At 57.2% G+C, this 18930-nt stretch overlaps 1 protein-coding gene across 5 annotated transcripts in view; it reads right to left on the bottom strand.

The window, feature by feature from the left end:
- VEGFA (vascular endothelial growth factor A) overlaps positions 1–18930 on the bottom strand; it is a 98415-nt gene that overhangs the window by 15775 nt on the left and 63710 nt on the right. For 4 of the 5 annotated variants that reach the window (XM_075598810.1, XM_075598812.1, XM_075598811.1 and 1 more), the window contains exons 3-4: positions 15620–15696; positions 15124–15156 (exon numbers count right to left, since the gene is read on the bottom strand). In XM_075598810.1, coding sequence (XP_075454925.1) covers positions 15124–15156; positions 15620–15696 — 110 coding nt within the window. Of the gene's footprint in view, positions 1–1961; positions 2435–15123; positions 15157–15619; positions 15697–18930 lie in introns of those variants that run through there. The other variant, XM_075598814.1, reaches the window with a different exon arrangement.

The raw sequence follows: 18930 nt of genomic DNA, 5'->3' as shown, positions 1-18930 counted from the left end.
GTCTCCCAGCGACGCAGTGCCCACACCCAACCTCCCAGTGAGGCAGTGCCCACACCCAGCCTCCCAGTGAGGCAGTGCCCCACCCAACCTCCCAGTGAGGCAGTGCCCACACCCAGCCTCCCAGTGAGGCAGTGCCCACACCCAGCCTCCCAGTGAGGCAGGCCCACACCCAGCCTCCCAGTGAGACAGTGCCCACACCCAACCTCCCAGTGAGGTAGTGCCCACACCCAGCCTCCCAGTGAGGCAGTGCCCACCCCCTGCCTCCCAGTGAGACAGTGCCCACACCCAACCTCCCAGTGAGGCAGTGCCCACACCCAGCCTCCCAGTGAGACAGTGCCCACACCCAACCTCCCAGTGAGGCAGTGCCCACACCCAGTCTCCCAGTGAGACAGTGCCCACACCCAGCCTCCCAGTGAGGCAGGCCCACACCCAGCCTCCCAGTGAGACAGTGCCCACACCCAACCTCCCAGTGAGGTAGTGCCCACACCCAGCCTCCCAGTGAGACAGTGCCCACACCCAGCCTCCCAGTGAGGTAGTGCCCACACCCAGCCTCCCAGTGAGGTAGTGCCCACACCCAACCTCCCAGTGAGGCAGTGCCCACACCCAACCTCCCAGTGAGGTAGTGCCCACACCCAGCCTCCCAGTGAGGCAGTGCCCACACCCAGCCTCCAAGTGAGGCAGTGCCCACACCCAGTCTCCCAGTGAGGCAGGCCCACACCCAGCCTCCCAGTGAGACAGTGCCCACACCCAACCTCCCAGTGAGGTAGTGCCCACACCCAGCCTCCCAGTGAGGCAGGCCCACACCCAGCCTCCCAGTGAGGTAGTGCCCACACCCAGCCTCCCAGTGAGGCAGTGCCCCACCCAACCTCCCAGTGAGGCAGTGCCCACACCCAGCCTCCCAGTGAGGCAGTGCCCACACCCAACCTCCTAGTGAGGTAGTGCCCACACCCAACCTCCCAGTGAGGCAGTGCCCACACCCAACCTCCCAGTGAGGTAGTGCCCACACCCAGCCTCCCAGTGAGGCAGTGCCCACACCCAACCTCCTGAGGGGTAGTGCCCACACCCAGCCTCCCAGTGAGGCAGTGCCCACACCCAACCTCCCAGTGAGGCAGTGCCCCACCCAACCTCCCAGTGAGGCAGTGCCCACACCCAGCCTCCCAGTGAGGCAGTGCCCACACCCAGCCTCCCAGTGAGGCAGTACCCACACCCAACCTCCTGAGGGGCAGTGCCCACACCCAGCCTCCCAGTGAGGCAGTGCCCACACCCAACCTCCTGAGGGGTAGTGCCCACCCCCTGCCTCCCAGTGAGGCAGTGCCCCCACCCAACCTCCCAGTGAGGCAGTGCCCCACCCAACCTCCCAGTGAGGCAGTGCCCACACCCAACCTCCCAGTGAGGCAGTACCCACACCCAACCTCCTGAGGGGCAGTGCCCACACCCAGCCTCCAAGTGAGGCAGTGCCCACACCCAACCTCCCAGTGAGGCAGTGCCCACACCCAGCCTCCCAGTGAGGCAGTGCCCACACCCAACCTCCTGAGGGGCAGTGCCCACACCCAGCCTCCCAGTGAGACAGTGCCCATACCCAACCTGCCAGTGAGGCAGTGCCCACACCCAGCCTCCCAGTGAGACAGTGCCCACACCCAGCCTCCCAGTGAGGCAGTGCCCACACCCAGCCTCCCAGTGAGGCAGTGCCCACACCCAGCCTCCCCAAGGGGCAGTGCCCACACCCAACCTCCCAGTGAGGCAGTGCCCACACCCAGCCTCCCAGTGAGGTAGTGCCCACACCCAGCCTCCCAGTGAGGCAGTGCCCACACCCAACCTCCCAGTGAGACAGTGCCCACACCCAACCTCCCAGTGAGGCAGTGCCCACACCCAGCCTCCCAGTGAGGTAGTGCCCACACCCAGCCTCCCAGTGAGGCAGTGCCCACACCCAACCTCCCAGTGAGGCAGTGCCCACACCCAGCCTCCCAGTGAGGCAGTGCCCACACGCAACCTCCTGAAGGGCAGTGCCCACACCCAGCCTCCCAGTGAGGCAGTGCCCATACCCAACCTCCCAGTGAGGCAGTGCCCACACCCAGTCTCCCAGTGAGGCAGTGCCCACACCCAGCCTCCCCAAGGGGCAGTGCCCACACACAAAATAACCGAGGGGGCGTGCCCACACCCAGCCTCTCCCACGGGCAGTGACCACACGCAACCTCCTGAGGGGCAGTGCCCGCGATATTTACCACGTATCCTCCATGGCACTAAATAAATTGTTTAGGAATATAAGGAAACCCAGCTGCTGCATTACTTGCCGTTGCACGTCCCTGAGGCAGTGACGTGGTTAAACGCTTGGGTTCCCCCCTCCCGAGACGCAGCCTGGCAGGGAACAAGGGACGGGTCCAGTGGCCCCGGGATCAGGGCAGAGGTGGCTCCGGCCTGCATTCCTTTCCTAGGACTAAACATGGCTCAGTAATACTCCATACCCGGCGCACACCGCCCATCGCAGGTACTGGTCACCCGGCTGGCGCTCCTATTAACCCTGAAACCTTATAGGCTTTGCACTCATCTTCCAACATCTGCCGTATCCAATCCCTGCGTCCACTACTCCTGCAGGGCGGGGAGACCACATTCTGCACCCTCACTTTGCATTTGAGATCAGGAGATTGCTCGTGGAAACCCTTCACGAGTCGCAACGCTCTCCCCCTTCCCCCCCCCCCCCACCCCCCGAGGACAGCTGAAGGTCGTTTAATCTTTCGGCTTATGGTTCAGTTTGAAGCCCTGTGTCACCCACGCCCCCAGTAACGCGCCTCCACCCTACCATATCTCTTCCTCATCCTGCCCCCTTTTCTGGTGCGGTATCACATAATAAAGGGACCACATGGAAACACAACCGGGGAACTCACGAAATGATTGAGATATAGTTGCCTGAATTTGTTTATTAATTACGCCCCCCCCCACCCCACCCAAGGTTTAATCCTCTGAATGAACGTGTGAAACCGCGCACGGTCAGGCGTGCAGGCGCAGGGGGAGGGGCTCTGTGCAGGCTGCATGCGAGTGCTGGGGGGTACCTGCATGGGATGAAGTGGCGTACTTCCCTGTTATTTAAACCTTCGCACGCACACAGGGGCAGATCTCAGACTCCTTAATGCAGGGGGCCTCGACTTCAGCCCTCAAGCACCCCCCTCCCCCCGCAACAGGTCAGGTTTTCAGGATATCCCAGCTTCAGCACAGGGGGCTCAATCAGAGGCTCAGTCAAAGACTGAGCCTCTGATTGAGCCACCTGCGCTGAAGCAGAGACTGATTGAGCCAGCTGTGCTGAAGCAGGGACTGATTGAGCCGCCTGTGCTCACGCTGGGACGGATTGAGCCACCTGTGCTGAAGCAGGGACTAATTGAGCCACCTGTGTGGAAGCTGGGATGTCGTGAAAGACTGACCTGTTGGGGGGGTGGGGGCCGGAGTTGAGCCCCCTGCCTTAACAGACTTGCCCCTATGCACAAGCGGGGAGTCCGCCGACATACCGGCTGCATGAAAGCGCTCCAAATCTATCCTCTCCTCCCTGCAGGGGGCCGTCTCTCCTCCCTGCAGGGGGCGGTCTCTCCTCCCTGCAGGGGGCCGTCTCTCCTCCCTGCAGGGGGCCGGTCTCTCCTCCCTGCAGGGGGCTGGTCTCTCCTCCCTGCAGGGGGCCGTCTCTCCTCCCTGCGGGGGGCCGGTCTCTTCTCCCTGCAGGGAGCTGGTCTCTGCTCCCTGCAGGGGGCTGGTCTCTTCTCCCTGCAGGGGGCTGGTCTCTCCTCCCTGCAGGGGGCTGGTCTCTCCTCCCTGCAGGGGGCTGGTCTCTCCTCCCTGCAGGGGGCTGGTCTCTCCTCCCTGCAGGGGGCTGGTCTCTCCTCCCTGCAGGGGGCCGGTCTCTTCTCCCTGCAGGGGGCTGGTCTCTCCTCCCTGCAGGGGGCTGGTCTCTCCTCCCTGCAGGGGGCCGTCTCTCCTCCCTGCAGGGGGCGGTCTCTCCTCCCTGCAGGGGGTCGGTCTCTCCTCCCTGCAGGGGGCCGGTCGGGGAGTCTGACAAGAGCCAAGGAAATCGCTGCTGTCTGGGTTAGAGGCTTTAACAGAAGCAGAGGCCCCTCGTCCTCAGGCAACGCAATAGCCTTCTTTTTGCTGATTGACACATGGGCTGACATCTCCCCTAGCAAGGGGAAGATGGCTCCACAGCAGATTTTGCATTGGCCAGGGAAATGAGGTCAGCGTAAAGGCGTAGTGGGACGGAGCGTAGGGCCGCAGTGAGGGGGGTGGGCAGCTTCGGAGAAAGAGGCCGCATGGCCCAGTGTCAGGAGAGACCCCAGATAAGGGGTGAGAGGGGCAATAACAAAAACACCCCGGGTCTGTGTAGCACAAAAGGCTGTTCCCCTGTGTGCTCCTCCGCTCCCAGCACTCACCTCTCTCTCTCGCGGCGGTGGCGGGGATACGCGGAGAGCAGGCGCTGACCTTTGTCACACACATGGCTTGATATTAATAGTTTGTCATTGGACCTAATTGGAAACAACTCTTCTCTAAGATGCTGGGACGTGTCTCGGGCACTGTCCTGGTCACTACCCTGGGCACTGTCCCGGTCGCTATCATGGGCACTGTCCCTGTCACTACCCTGGGCACTGTCCTGGTCACTACCCTGGGCACTGTCCCGGTCGCTATCATGGGCACTGTCCCAGTCGCTATCATGGGCACTGTCCCGGTCGCTATCATGGGCACTGTCTCGGTCGCTATCATGGGCACTGTCCCGGTCACTACCCTGGGCACTGTCCCGGTCGCTATCATGGGCACTGTCCCGGTCGCTATCATGGGCACTGTCCCGGTCACTATCCTGGGCACTGTCTCGGTCGCTATCATGGGCACTGTCCCAGTCGCTATCATGGGCACTGTCCCGGTCACTATCCTGGGCACTGTCTCGGTCGCTATCATGGGCACTGTCCCGGTCACTACCCTGGGCACTGTCCCGGTCGCTATCATGGGCACTGTCCCGGTCACTACCCTGGGCACTGTCCCGGTCACTACCCTGGGCACTGTCCCGGTCACTACCCTGGGCACTGTCCCGGTCACTATCCTGGGCACTGTCCCAGTCACTACCCTGGGCACTGTCCCGGTCACTACCCTGGGCACTGTGCCGGTCACTACCCTGGGCACTGTGCCGGTCACTACCCTGGGCACTGTGCCGGTCACTACCCTGGGCACTGTGCCGGTCACTACCCTGGGCACTGTGCCGGTCACTACCCTGGGCACTGTCCCGGTCACTACCCTGGGCACTGTCCCAGTCGCTATCATGGGCACTGTCCCGGTCACTATCCTGGGCACTGTCCCGGTCGCTATCATGGGCACTGTCCCGGTCACTACCCTGGGCACTGTCCCGGTCGCTATCATGGGCACTGTCCCGGTCACTACCCTGGGCACTGTCCCGGTCACTACCCTGGGCACTGTCCCGGTCGCTATCATGGGCACTGTCCCAGTCACTACTCTGGGCACTGTCCCGGTCACTATCCTGGGCACTGTCCCGGTCACTACCCTGGGCACTGTCCCGGTCACTACCCTGGGCACTGTCCCGGTCACTACCCTGGGCACTGTGCCGGTCACTACCCTGGGCACTGTCCCGCTCACTACCCTGGGCAATGTCCCGGTCACTACCCTGGGCACTGTCCCGGTCACTACCCTGGGCACTGTCCCGGTCACTATCCTGGGCACTGTCCCAGTCACTACCCTGGGCACTGTCCCGGTCACTACCCTGGGCACTGTGCCGGTCACTACCCTGGGCACTGTGCCGGTCACTACCCTGGGCACTGTGCCGGTCACTACCCTGGGCACTGTGCCGGTCACTACCCTGGGCACTGTCCCGGTCACTACCCTGGGCACTGTCCCAGTCGCTATCATGGGCACTGTCCCAGTCGCTATCATGGGCACTGTCCCGCTCACTACCCTGGGCAATGTCCTGGTCACTATCCTGGGCACAGTCCCGGTCACTACCCTGGGCACTGTACCGGTCACTATCCCGGGCACTGTCCCGGTCACTACCCTGGGCACTGTACCGGTCACTATTCTGGGCACTGTCCCGGTCACTACCCTGGGCACTGTCCCGGTCACTACCCTGGGCACTGTCCCGGTCGCTATCTTGGGCACTGTCCCGGTCACTATCCTGGGCACTGTCCCGGTCTGTGACCTGGGGGTTTTGCTCAAGAGACTCACAACAGGTGCCCCCCATCAGCTTACTCCCTGATCCCTCACCATGATGGTCCATCACTTGTATTTCGCGGTTTAAATGGGAGATGTTCGCTTTGGATTCCGTGTGGAGGAATAACAGAGGAGGGAGCCGGAGTCGGAGGAATAACAGAGGAGGGAGCCGGAGGAATAACAGAGGAGGGAGCCGGAGCCGGAGGAATAACAGAGGAGGGAGCCGGAGCCGGAGCCGGAGGAATAACAGAGGAGGGAGCCGGAGTCGGTGGAATAACAGAGGAGGGAGCCGGAGTCGGTGGAATAACAGAGGAGGGAGCCGGAGTCGGTGGAATAACAGAGGAGGAAGCCGGAGTCGGAGGAATAACAGAGGAGGGAGCCGGAGCCGGAGGAATAACAGAGGAGGGAGCCAGAGCCGGAGGAATAACAGAGGAGGGTGCCGGAGTCGGAGGAATAACAGAGGAGGGAGCCGGAGTCGGTGGAATAACAGAGGAGGGAGCCGGAGTCGGTGGAATAACAGAGGAGGGAGCCGGAGTCGGTGGAATAACAGAGGAGGGAGCCGGAGTCGGAGGAATAACAGAGGAGGGAGCCGGAGCCGGAGGAATAACAGAGGAGGGAGCCGGAGTCGGAGGAATAACAGAGGAGGGAGTCGGTGGAATAACAGAGGAGGGAGCCGGAGTCGGTGGAATAACAGAGGAGGGAGCCGGAGTCGGAGGAATAACAGAGGAGGGAGCCGGAGTCGGAGGAATAACAGAGGAGGGAGCCGGAGGCAGAGGAATAACAGAGGAGGGAGCCGGAGTCGGAGGAATAACAGAGGAGGGAGCCGGAGGAATAACAGAGGAGGGAGCCGGAGTCGGAGGAATAACAGAGGAGGGAGTCGGTGGAATAACAGAGGAGGGAGCCGGAGTCGGAGGAATAACAGAGGAGGGAGTCGGTGGAATAACAGAGGAGGGAGCCGGAGTCGGAGGAATAACAGAGGAGGGAGTCGGTGGAATAACAGAGGAAGGAGCCGGAGTCGGAGGAATAACAGAGGAGGGAGCCGGAGTCGGAGGAATAACAGAGGAGGGAGCCGGAGTCGGTGGAATAACAGAGGAGGGAGCCAGAGTCGGTGGAATAACAGAGGAGGGAGCCGGAGCCGGTGGAATAACAGAGGAGGGAGCCGGAGCCGGAGGAATAACAGAGGACGGAGCTGGAGCCGGAGGAATAACAGAGGAGGGAGCCGGAGTCGGAGGAATAACAGAGGAGGGAGCCGGAGTCGGAGGAATAACAGAGGAGGGAGCCGGAGGAATAACAGAGGAGGGAGCCGGAGTCGGAGGAATAACAGAGGAGGGAGCCGGAGTCAGTGGAATAACAGAGGAGGGAGCCGGAGTCGGTGGAATAACAGAGGAGGGAGCCGGAGCCGGAGGAATAACAGAGGAGGGAGCCGGAGTCGGAGGAATAACAGAGGAGGGAGCCGGAGCCGGAGGAATAACAGAGGAGGGAGCCGGAGCTGGAGGAATAACAGAGGAGGGAGCCGGAGTCGGTGGAATAACAGAGGAGGGAGCCGGTGGAATAACAGAGGAGGGAGCCGGAGTCGGAGGAATAACAGAGGAGGGAGCCGGAGTCGGAGGAATAAAAGAGGAGGGAGCCGGAGTCGGTGGAATAACAGAGGAGGGAGCCGGAGTCGGAGGAATAACAGAGGAGGGAGCCGGAGTCGGAGGAATAACAGAGGAGGGAGCCGGAGTCGGAGGAATAACAGAGGAGGGAGCCGGAGTCGGAGGAATAACAGAGGAGGGAGCCGGAGTCGGAGGAATAACAGAGGAGGGAGCCGGAGTCGGAGGAATAACAGAGGAGGGAGCCGGAGGAATAACAGAGGAGGGAGCCGGAGTCGGAGGAATAACAGAGGAGGGAGCCGGAGTCGGAGGAATAACAGAGGAGGGAGCCGGAGTCGGAGGAATAACAGAGGAGGGAGCCGGAGTCGGAAGAATAACAGAGGAGGGAGCCGGAGCCAGAGGAATAACAGAGGAGGGAGCCGGAGTCGGAGGAATAACAGAGGAGGGAGCCGGTGGAATAACAGAGGAGGGAGCCGGAGCCGGAGGAATAACAGAGGAGGGAGCCGGAGTCGGAGGAATAACAGAGGAGGGAGTCGGAGGAATAACAGAGGAGGGAGCTGGAGTCGGAGGAATAACAGAGGAGGGAGCCGGAGTCACTGGAATAACAGAGGAGGGAGCCGGAGTCGGAGGAATAACAGAGGAGGGAGCCGGAGTCGGAGGAATAACAGAGGAGGGAGCCGGAGTCGGTGCGGAACCTCTAACTGGACCGGCAGATACGTGATGAGTTACACGGGTTGAAACCTCACTGGGTTCTTCATCAGGCTGCTGCGATGTTGGAAAGCTTGTACAACTCATCAGTTACCCATTGATGGCAGGACCCACCCTCTCCCCCTTTGTACGAAGGAGAAAGCACCAACGTGGGCACCCACCCACGTTTAGATCAGTGGAATGTGGGCACCCACCCACGGTTAGATCAGTGGCCCTCCACTGAAGTCCATGAGACCGATTATGGTTGGTCCTTGTTTTCAAGAGATTTATGCTGTTATAAGAGGGGAACTGCTTCCCTGTGTGGGCTGCTGTGTGGCCCTAACCCTGACACAGCCACGCTCCCTGTGTGAGCTGCTCTGTGGCACCCTATCCCAGCTCCGTTACTACATCCCTGACACAGCCACGCCCCCTGTGTGGGCTGCTCTGTGGCACGAACCCTGACACAGCCACGCTCCCTGTGTGAGCTGCTCTGTGGCACTAACCCTGACAAAGCCCCGCTCCCTGTGTGAGCTGCTCTGTGGCACTAACCCTGACACAGCCACGCTCCCTCTGTGGGCTGCTCTGTGGCACTAACCCTGACACAGCCACGCTCCATGTCTGAGCTGCTCTGTGGCACTAACCCTGACAAAGCCCCGCTCCCTGTGTGAGCAGCTCTGTGGCACTAACCCTGACACAGCCACGCTCCCTGTGTGGGCTGCTCTGTGGCACTAACCCTGACACAGCCACGCTTCCTGTCTGAGCTGCTCTGTGGCACTAACCCTGACACAGCCACGCTCCCTGTGTGAGCTGCTCTGTGGCACAAACCCTGACATAGCCACAGTCCCTGTGTGGGCTGATCTGCGGCACTAACTCTGACGAGGCCACGCTCACATCTGTGGCACTAACCCTGACATAGCCATGCTCCCTGTGTGGCACTAGCCCTGACACAGCCACGCTCCCTGTGTGGCACTAGCCCTGACACAGCCACGCTCCCTGTGTGGCACTAGCCCTGACACAGCCACGCTCCCTGTGTGGCACTAGCCCTGACACAGCCACGCTCCCTGCGTGGCACTAGCCCTGACACAGCCACGCTCCCTGCGTGGCACTAGCCCTGACACAGCCACGCTCCCTGCGTGGCACTAGCCCTGACACAGCCACGCTCCCTGCGTGGCACTAGCCCTGACACAGCCACGCCCCCTGCGTGGCACTAGCCCTGACACAGCCACGCTCCCTGCGTGGCACTAGCCCTGACACAGCCACGCTCCCTGCGTGGCACTAGCCCTGACACAGCCACGCTCCCTGCGTGGCACTAGCCCTGACACAGCCACGCTCCCTGCGTGGCACTAGCCCTGACACAGCCACGCTCCCTGCGTGGCACTAGCCCTGACACAGCCACGCTCCCTGCGTGGCACTAGCCCTGACACAGCCACGCTCTCCGTGTGCTCTCCGATCCTGCACTATCCGGACACTACGCGAGGCGCTGGGGCTCCCCGTGCACCCCGACCTCCGACTCCCCCCCCCAGCTGCATTATATAACACACCAGGCGCCCCTCCTAACACACCCCGTGGTTCAGATCAAACAAAGAACGGCGCATGGGCGTTTAACCCCTTCCCAGCCAGAGAGGACGGAGACAGCAAAGGAAATAAGAGCGGGGAAAGGAGGGTGATTAAAGGCCACCCCCCCCCCCCCCCCGCGCAGGTTCTTTATCGGAAGGGCTGTAGCTGCGCTCCCAGCTCGGACTATCCGCTGACCTCCAGCCTTCTTGTCAAGGTCAAACTCAACTCAGGCCTCTGGGGGATTTCTCTTCTGCTGACAGAGGGGCCAAGAAAATGCATTGGGGGGGGGGGGGGGGGGGGTTACATTTCCAATATTTTTCTGAATAGTGAGGAGAAGAGGGTAGTTTCTCGCATATAGTATCAGGGACTGGCACAGACAGTCCTGGGTGCATATGTAATGTAGGGTGATCTACTGCAGAGTATCAGGGACAGGCTCAGACAGTCCTGGGAGTATATGTAATGCAGAGTATCAGGGACAGGCTCACACAGTCCTGGGAGTATATGTAATGCAGAGTATCAGGGACAGGCTCACACAGTCCTGGGTGTATATGTGATTTAGGGTGACCTGACTGCAGAGTACCAGGGACAGGCTCACACAGTCCTGGGTGTATTTGTGATGTAGGGTGATCTACTGCAGAGTATCAGGGACAGGCTCAGACAGTCCTGGGTGTATATGTGATGTAGGGTGACCTGCTGCAGAGTATCAGGGACAGGCTCAGACAGTCCTGGGTGTATATGTAATGCAGAGTATCAGGGACAGGCTCAGACAGTCCTGGGTGTATATGTGATGTAGAGTGACCTGACTGCAGAGTATCAGGGACAGGCTCAGACAGTCCTGGGTGTATATGTAATGCAGAGTATCAGGGACAGGCTCAGACAGTCCTGGCTGTATATGTGATGTAGAGTGACCTGACTGCAGAGTATCAGGGACATGTCAGACAGTCCTGGGTGTATATGTAATGCAGCATATCAGGGACAGGCTCAGACAGTCCTGGTTATGCAGATCTCATTCCCTGTGCAGCTCGGGAGCACAGTATTGGGATGCGAGATATAGTAGAAGGATTGTTGGAGGGTGTCCCTGATGGTCTCTCCAGCTATGAAGGAGTTAACGCCTGCGCTCACTCCCGCGTCTCCGGGAAGATCAGCCGGCGTGCTGCAGCAGGAACGTTCCTGAGGGAAACTTTTTACCGCTCCGGTGCCAACCGACAGGCCCCAACAGGGTCCCGGGGAACCGCCCTGACCCGTCCCCCCCTGGGCTCTCCTCTCCCCCTCCCTCCTCCCAAATCCTCCAAACCAAAGTGTTACAATCACTATTCCTTCGCCGCGCCGTTTCTACCGGTTCATGACGCCCGTTATTCCAAGCGCCGCGCGGCACAGAACATCGCTTCCGTGGGGAGGGGGGGGGGGTGACGGGTATATTTCTACAAACTATCACATCGCAGGAAAGTTACATCATTAATAAATTATATCGTTTCCACTAGGAATAAGGTTTAACCCGTCCACTGCTGGGGGAGCAGACACACAGAGACACACACACAGAGACACACAGAGACACACAGAAAGACACACACACACACACAGAGACACACACAGAGACACACACAGAGACACACACACACAGAGACACACAGACAAACACACACACAGACACACACAGACAGACACACACACAGAGACACACACACACACACAGACAGACAGACACACACACAGAGACACACACACACACACAAACAGAGACACACGCACAGAGAGACACGCACAGAGAGACACACACAGAGAGACACACACAGAGAGACACACACACACACACAGAGACACACACACACAGACAGACACACACAGAGACACACACACACAGAGAGACACACACAGAGAGACACACACAGAGAGACACACACAGAGAGACACACACAGAGAGACACACACACACAGAGACACACACAGAGAGACACACACAGAGGGACACACACACACACACACAGAGAGACACACACACAGACACACACACAGAGACACACACACAGAGACACACACACACAGACAGACACACACACAGACAGACACACACAGAGACACACACACACAGAGAGACACACACAGAGAGACACACACACAGAGACACACACAGAGAGACACACACACACAGAGACACACACACAGAGACACACACACACAGAGACACACACACAGAGACACACACACACAGACAGACACACACAGAGACACACACACACAGAGAGACACACACAGAGAGACACACACAGAGAGACACACACACACACACAGAGACACACACAGAGAGACACACACAGAGGGACACACACACACACACAGAGAGACACACACCTCCATCTGTCCTTTTGGTAAAAGATGCAAATCACACATTTGACCTCAGATTCCCAGGCTACAAAGCCCTTTTCCTTTACACCTATAGGGATGCAGCTTGCAAAGATCACACCTCGTCCTGTGTAAAAATGAGGTCATCAGACAGCAGGGCCAATCAGGTCCTTCACTGCCTAATGACATCATCTCCAGACCCAACGCGTCCTGCACGTCACACGCCATCATCACGGTGCGGTCACATGTGTAAGTAACGCGTGCCCGGATCTGATTAATCGCAGCTCGAGTCCCACTAATCTGAACCGCCTGGCACACGCCGGCTACAGGCCATTCCGTGCAGGGGAGACGCAAAACGCGACAGCATGGAAGGGGTTACAGATGGGCGCACACGAGGGGGGGGGGGAGGAGGGGGGAGGGAGGTGCGGGGGGGGGGGGAGTTATTGATGGGGGACCCAAAATAAAATACCACAAACAAATGAGAGTTACACTAATGACACGGACTCAAATTGTGCGCAGGGAGCCAGGGTAAGGAAACACATTCAAATGCATTCAATTGTTTAAGCCCCTACAACAACAGCCTCGCTGGGCACACAGATACCCGCTCCTGCGCTGAAGCGGCTCCATGGGTCTGCGCACCCGTGCTACCTTTTTTTAATCATAGGCAAGGTGACATGCAGGCGGCTTGATGGATTTTGATATTCGTTCCTATAACGGTCCCAGTGTGGCAGGTGTGGCCAAGTCCAGTCCTTAAGGTTCACCAACCGGCCAGGTTTTCAGGATGTCCCTGCTTCAGCACAGGTGCTGAAGCAGGGCTATCCTGAAATCCTGACCGGTTTGGCAGGCCCTTGGGGACTGCAATATGAGGTCATACAGAGAGGATAGCGCCTGGTCCGGCCACGCTGAGATCCACAGGCCACCGCGGGGATCTCCCATTCAGGGTTAATCACCAAAGCCGCCACCAAAAGCAAAGGATCAGTGTGTTATGAGCCAGACACATGAACAGCTGACCACTGAACGTGGCCCGTGGTCCCCCCGAGGCGTGGACAATGAAATCCTGCATATCACACCGCGCGGTTAGAAAAGCTGGTACCCAACCAAGGCCGACATGCGCCATAAACACCAGAACAACCGGGAATCAAAAAGCGCTGCATGGCTGGGAGTGCGTCGTGGTAATTGGGGCCTAATCACAGTTCTATCCCAGTTATTTGTTTTTATATTAAGTGTCGGCCATTTTTAATTCATTGTACACTAATGGAGGTGGCCATGTTGGATCAGTCTGCCAATGAACGTCGCCCATTTTGGGCGGCCATCTTGGACCAATGTCACGCAAGGGGAGTCAACCATGTTAAATAAAACATCTGACAAAAGGTGGACACACAGGCTCGGAGACCCGGGATCAAGTTGTTACAGACACAGGACACGGAGGGGAAGGCGTGGGACACAGGACACGAGGGGAGGGTGTGTGACACAGGACACGGAGGGGAGGGTGTGTGACACAGGACACGGAGGGGAGGGTGTGTGACACAGGACACGGAGGGGAGGGTGTGTGACACAGGACACGGAGGGGAGGGTGTGTGACACAGGACACGGAGGGGAGGGGGTGTGACACAGGACACGGAGGGGAGGGTGTGTGACACAGGACACGGAGGGGAGGGTGTGTTACACAGGACACGGAGGGGAGGGTGTGTGACACAGGACACGGAGGGGAGGGTGTGTGACACAGGACACGGAGGGGAGGGGGTGTGACAGGACACGGAGGGGAGGGGGTGTGACACAGGACACGGAGGGGAGGGTGTGTGACACAGGACACAAAGGGGAGGGGGTGTGACAGGACACGGAGGGGAGGGGGTGTGACACAGGACACGGAGGGGAGGGTGTGTGACACAGGACACGGAGGGGAGGGTGTGTGACACAGGACACGGAGGGGAGGGGGTGTGACACAGGACACGGAGGGGAGGGGGTGTGACACAGGCCATGGAGGGGAGGGGGTGTGACACAGGACATGGAGGGGAGGGGGTGTGACACAGGCCATGGAGGGGAGGGGGTGTGAAACAGGCCATGGAGGGGATGGGGTGTGACACAGGCCATGGAGGGGAGGGGGTGTGACACGGGACACGGAGGGGAGAGGGTGTGACACGGTACAGGGAGGGGAGGGGGTGTGACACGGGACACGGAGGGGAGGGGGTGTGACACGGTACACGGAGGGGAGGTTGTGTGACACGGGACACGGAGGGGATGTTGTGTGACACGGGACACGGAGGGGAGGTTGTGTGACACGAGACACGGAGGGGAGGGGGTGTGACACAGGACATGGAGGGGATGTGACACAGCACACGGAGGGGAGAGGGTGACATAGGACACTTAGGGGAGGCCGTGTGACACAGGACACGGAGGGGGTGTGACACAGGACATGGAGGGGAGGGCGTGTGACACAGGACACGGAGGGGGTGTGACACAGGACATGGAGGGGAGGGGGGTGACACAGGACACTTAGGGGAGGGCGTGTGACACAGGACACGGAGGGGGGGTGACACAGAACATGGAGGGGAGGGCGTGTGACACAGGACAGGGAGGGGGTGTGACACAGGACATGGAGGGGAGGGGGGTGACACAGGACACTTAGGGGAGGGCGTGTGACACAGGACACGGAGGGGGGGTGACACAGAACATGGAGGGGAGGGCGTGTGACACAGGACAGGGAGGGGGTGTGACACAGGACATGGAGGGGAGGGGGGTGACACAGGACACGACTGCCACTTACTTTTCCTGTTTGCCTTTTACATCTTTCTTTGGTCTGCAAGGGGAAAAAAAAGAGTATTATTATATAAACCGCAGATGTAGGCCTCCCCGCCGAGTACAGTGGTGGCAAGTATAACTTCATACAGTGCTACTATGTGTCACTGGCAAAGGACTTTTTGAATCATGTACGCACACACACACATATACACACACACACACACACACACATCTAAATGTGTTTCTGTACAAACAAATATAAATACACGCACACGCACACGCACACGCTCAAACACACACGCTCACACGCACACACACACGCTCAAACACACACGCTCACACACACACACACGCTCACACGCGCACACACACGCTCACACGCTCACACACACACGCTCACACACACACTCACACGCACACGCTCACAAACACACGCTCACACACACACGCTCACACACACACGCTCACACACACACGCGCGCACACACACACGCTCACACACACTGTATATATCCTCTCACCTGCATTCACAGTGACTGTGCTGCTGGAAGCTCATGTCCATTATGAGCTGGCTTATGTGAGGTTTAATTCTCATTATCTGCAGTACGGGGAAGATAAAGGGGCGGGACACGGACACGGCGTTAGTATCCCACGTATACAGGCCACGGACGTACTACTCACTGCTCTGAGCTACACGTTCCCACTATACATCGCTGCAGTGAGCTACATACATGCTCCCAATATACATTGGTGCTCTGAGCTATATACCCCCAATATACATCGCTGCAGTGAGCAACATACACGCTCCCAATATACATCGCTGCAGTGAGCTATATACCCCCAATATACATCGCTGCAGTGAGCAACATACACGCTCCCAATATACATCGCTGCAGTGAGCAACATACACGCTCCCAATATACATCGCTGCAGTGAGCAACATACACGCTCCCAATATACATCGCTGCAGTGAGCTAAATACACGCTCCCAATATACATCGCTGCAGTGAGCTACATACACGCTCCCAATATACATCGCTGCAGTGAGCTACATACACGCTCACAATATACATCGCTGCTGTGAGCTACATACACGCTCCCAATATACATCGCTGTAGTGAGCTACATACACGCTCACAATATACATCGCCGCAGTGAACTACATACACGCTCCCAATATACATCGCTGCAGTGAGCTACATACACGCTCCCAATATACATCGCTGCAGTGAGCTACATACACGCTCCCAATATACTGTACATCACTGCAGTGAGCTACATACACGCTCACAATATACATCGCCGCGGTGACCTACATACACGCACCCAATATACATCGCCGCAGCGAGCTATGTACACGATCCCAATATACATCACCGCGGTGAGCTTCTTACACATTCCCAATATATATCGCTGCAGTGAGCTACGTACACGCTCCCAATATGCATCGCCGCAGTGAGCTACGTACACGTTCCCAATATACATCGCTGCAGTGAGCTACATACACGCTCCCAATATACATCGCTGCAGTGAACTACATACATGCTCCCAATATACATCGCTGCAGTGAGCTACATACACACTCCCAATATACATTGTCGCAGTGAGCTAAATACACGCTCCCAATATACATCGCCGCAGTGAGCTACATACACGCCCCCAATATACATCGCTGCAGTGAACTACATACATGCTCCCAATATACATCGCTGCAGTGAGCTACATACACACTCCCAATATACATTGTCGCAGTGAGCTAAATACACGCTCCCAATATACATCGCCGCAGTGAGCTACATACACGCCCCCAATATACATCGCTGCAGTGAGCTACATACATGCTCCCAATATACATCGCTGCAGTGAGCTACATACACACTCCCAATATACATTGTCGCAGTGAGCTAAATACACGCTCCCAATATACATTGCTGCAGTGAGCTACATACATGCTCCCAATATACATCGCTGCTGTGAGCTACATACACGCTCCCAATATACATTGTCGCAGTGAGCTAAATACACGCTCCCAATATACATTGCTGCAGTGAGCTACATACATGCTCCCAATATACATCGCTGCTGTGAGCTACATACACGCTCCCAATATACATCGCCGCTCTAAGCGTGCTACATGCCCCCAATATACAACCACTAATGTCTCAGCTGCGGAGGCATTTGAATCCGTGCGCCCAAAGCCCTTCCACGTGAGATAGAGGGGGCGCTGTGCCACTTACAGTCGCGAGGAAGTCACGTCGCTCAACCATCTAACGTCTTCATGATCACACATATACCACGTCCTTCTAATGCTTTGCTACGGGCCAGAGGCGTCTCGTCACCAGCCACGGAAACGTGGGCATGGCAGGGGCTCTCAACTCAGCCCTCAAGGGCCACCAACAGGTCAGGTTTCAGGCCAGCCAAAGACTAAGCCCCCTGTGCTGAAGCAGGGATATCCTAAAACCTGACCTGTTGGTGGCCCTTGAGGACTGGAGTTGGCCACCCGTGGTATATAACGAAACTCCCACCGTAAAGGCTCATCGCAACAACATGGGAATTAAATCCTCCCCGGCGAAGGGAAGAGGCTTCACAGAGAATATGAAATAAGGGCCCTAGTGTTAGAAGACAGAATGGTGCCTGTAAGTAGCACATTCAGCAGGAAGTCAGACCTGCCACTTAACCCCGCGGCTACCACTCGTTTCGTACTTTCAGTCGCGCTAAAACTCGCAGGCGGATATAATATAATGTCATAACTGCCACTGGCTACACCACTTATTATACGCAGCTTTCTTTCGCTTTATTAGATCATTAGATTGCGGTCAGCAGCCATTTTTAATCCCCAAAAATGCGGGAACGTCGGAAGTAAAAGAAAAATGTTAAAAAAAAAAATTGGAAATCTGTTTAATGCCGAAAAACATGTGAAATCTTATGGGTTTTAATTTAATAAACCAGTTCTGTAGTATTAGATAATAGTGACTGTTTTTATTTATTTATGTATTTTACATTCAATGTTTAAAGCCATTTTTAATGCATTTTAACCCATCCTTTGATTTCTATTTCTATATTTGCAACATTTTCCTGTTTGTGATAATTTGTTGCCAATGTTCACAGTAGTTTGCGCTGCAAACTGTAACAATAGATAATGTTACAGTAGTAATATAAGGATACATTGTAGCTGATGAGTTACACGGACTGCAAGATTGATTGAAACTGAAAGGCGGCCATTATGTTAGGCACACAATCAGGATGTTGACAGATTTATAGCAGGGGCAGCAAACGATTGCCAGCGTAGGTAAGAATGTAGAATTATACTGTACATTGTCACACCCTTTACATACTGACATAAGAGAAAATAAGGGGGGGGTGTAGTATTGGGGGAGTGTAGTATTGGGTGGAATGTAGTATTGGGGGAATGTAGTATTGGGGGGGATGTAGTATTGGGGGGGATGTAGTATTGGGGGAATGTAGTATTGGGGGAATGTAGTATTGGGGGAATGTAGTATTGGGGGGATGTAGTATTGGGGGATGTAGTATTGGGGGGGATGTAGTATTGGGGGGGATGTAGTATTGAGGGGGATGTAGTATTGGGGGAATGTAGTATTGGGTGGATGTAGAATTGGGTGGAATGTAGTATTGGGGGAATGTAGTATTGGGGGGGATGTAGTATTGGGGGATGTAGTATTGGGGGGGATGTAGTATTGGGGGGGGTGTAGTATTGGGAGGGATGTAGTATTGGGAGGGATGTAGTATTGGGGGGGATGTAGTATTGGGGGATGTAGTATTGGGGATGTAGTATTGGGGGAATGTAGTATTGGGAAAGTAGTATTGGGGGAAT

This window comes from Ascaphus truei, chromosome 4 (assembly GCF_040206685.1).
Source record: "Ascaphus truei isolate aAscTru1 chromosome 4, aAscTru1.hap1, whole genome shotgun sequence".
NCBI lineage: Eukaryota > Metazoa > Chordata > Amphibia > Anura > Ascaphidae > Ascaphus > Ascaphus truei.
This window is presented reverse-complemented; position numbering and strand designations above follow the sequence as displayed.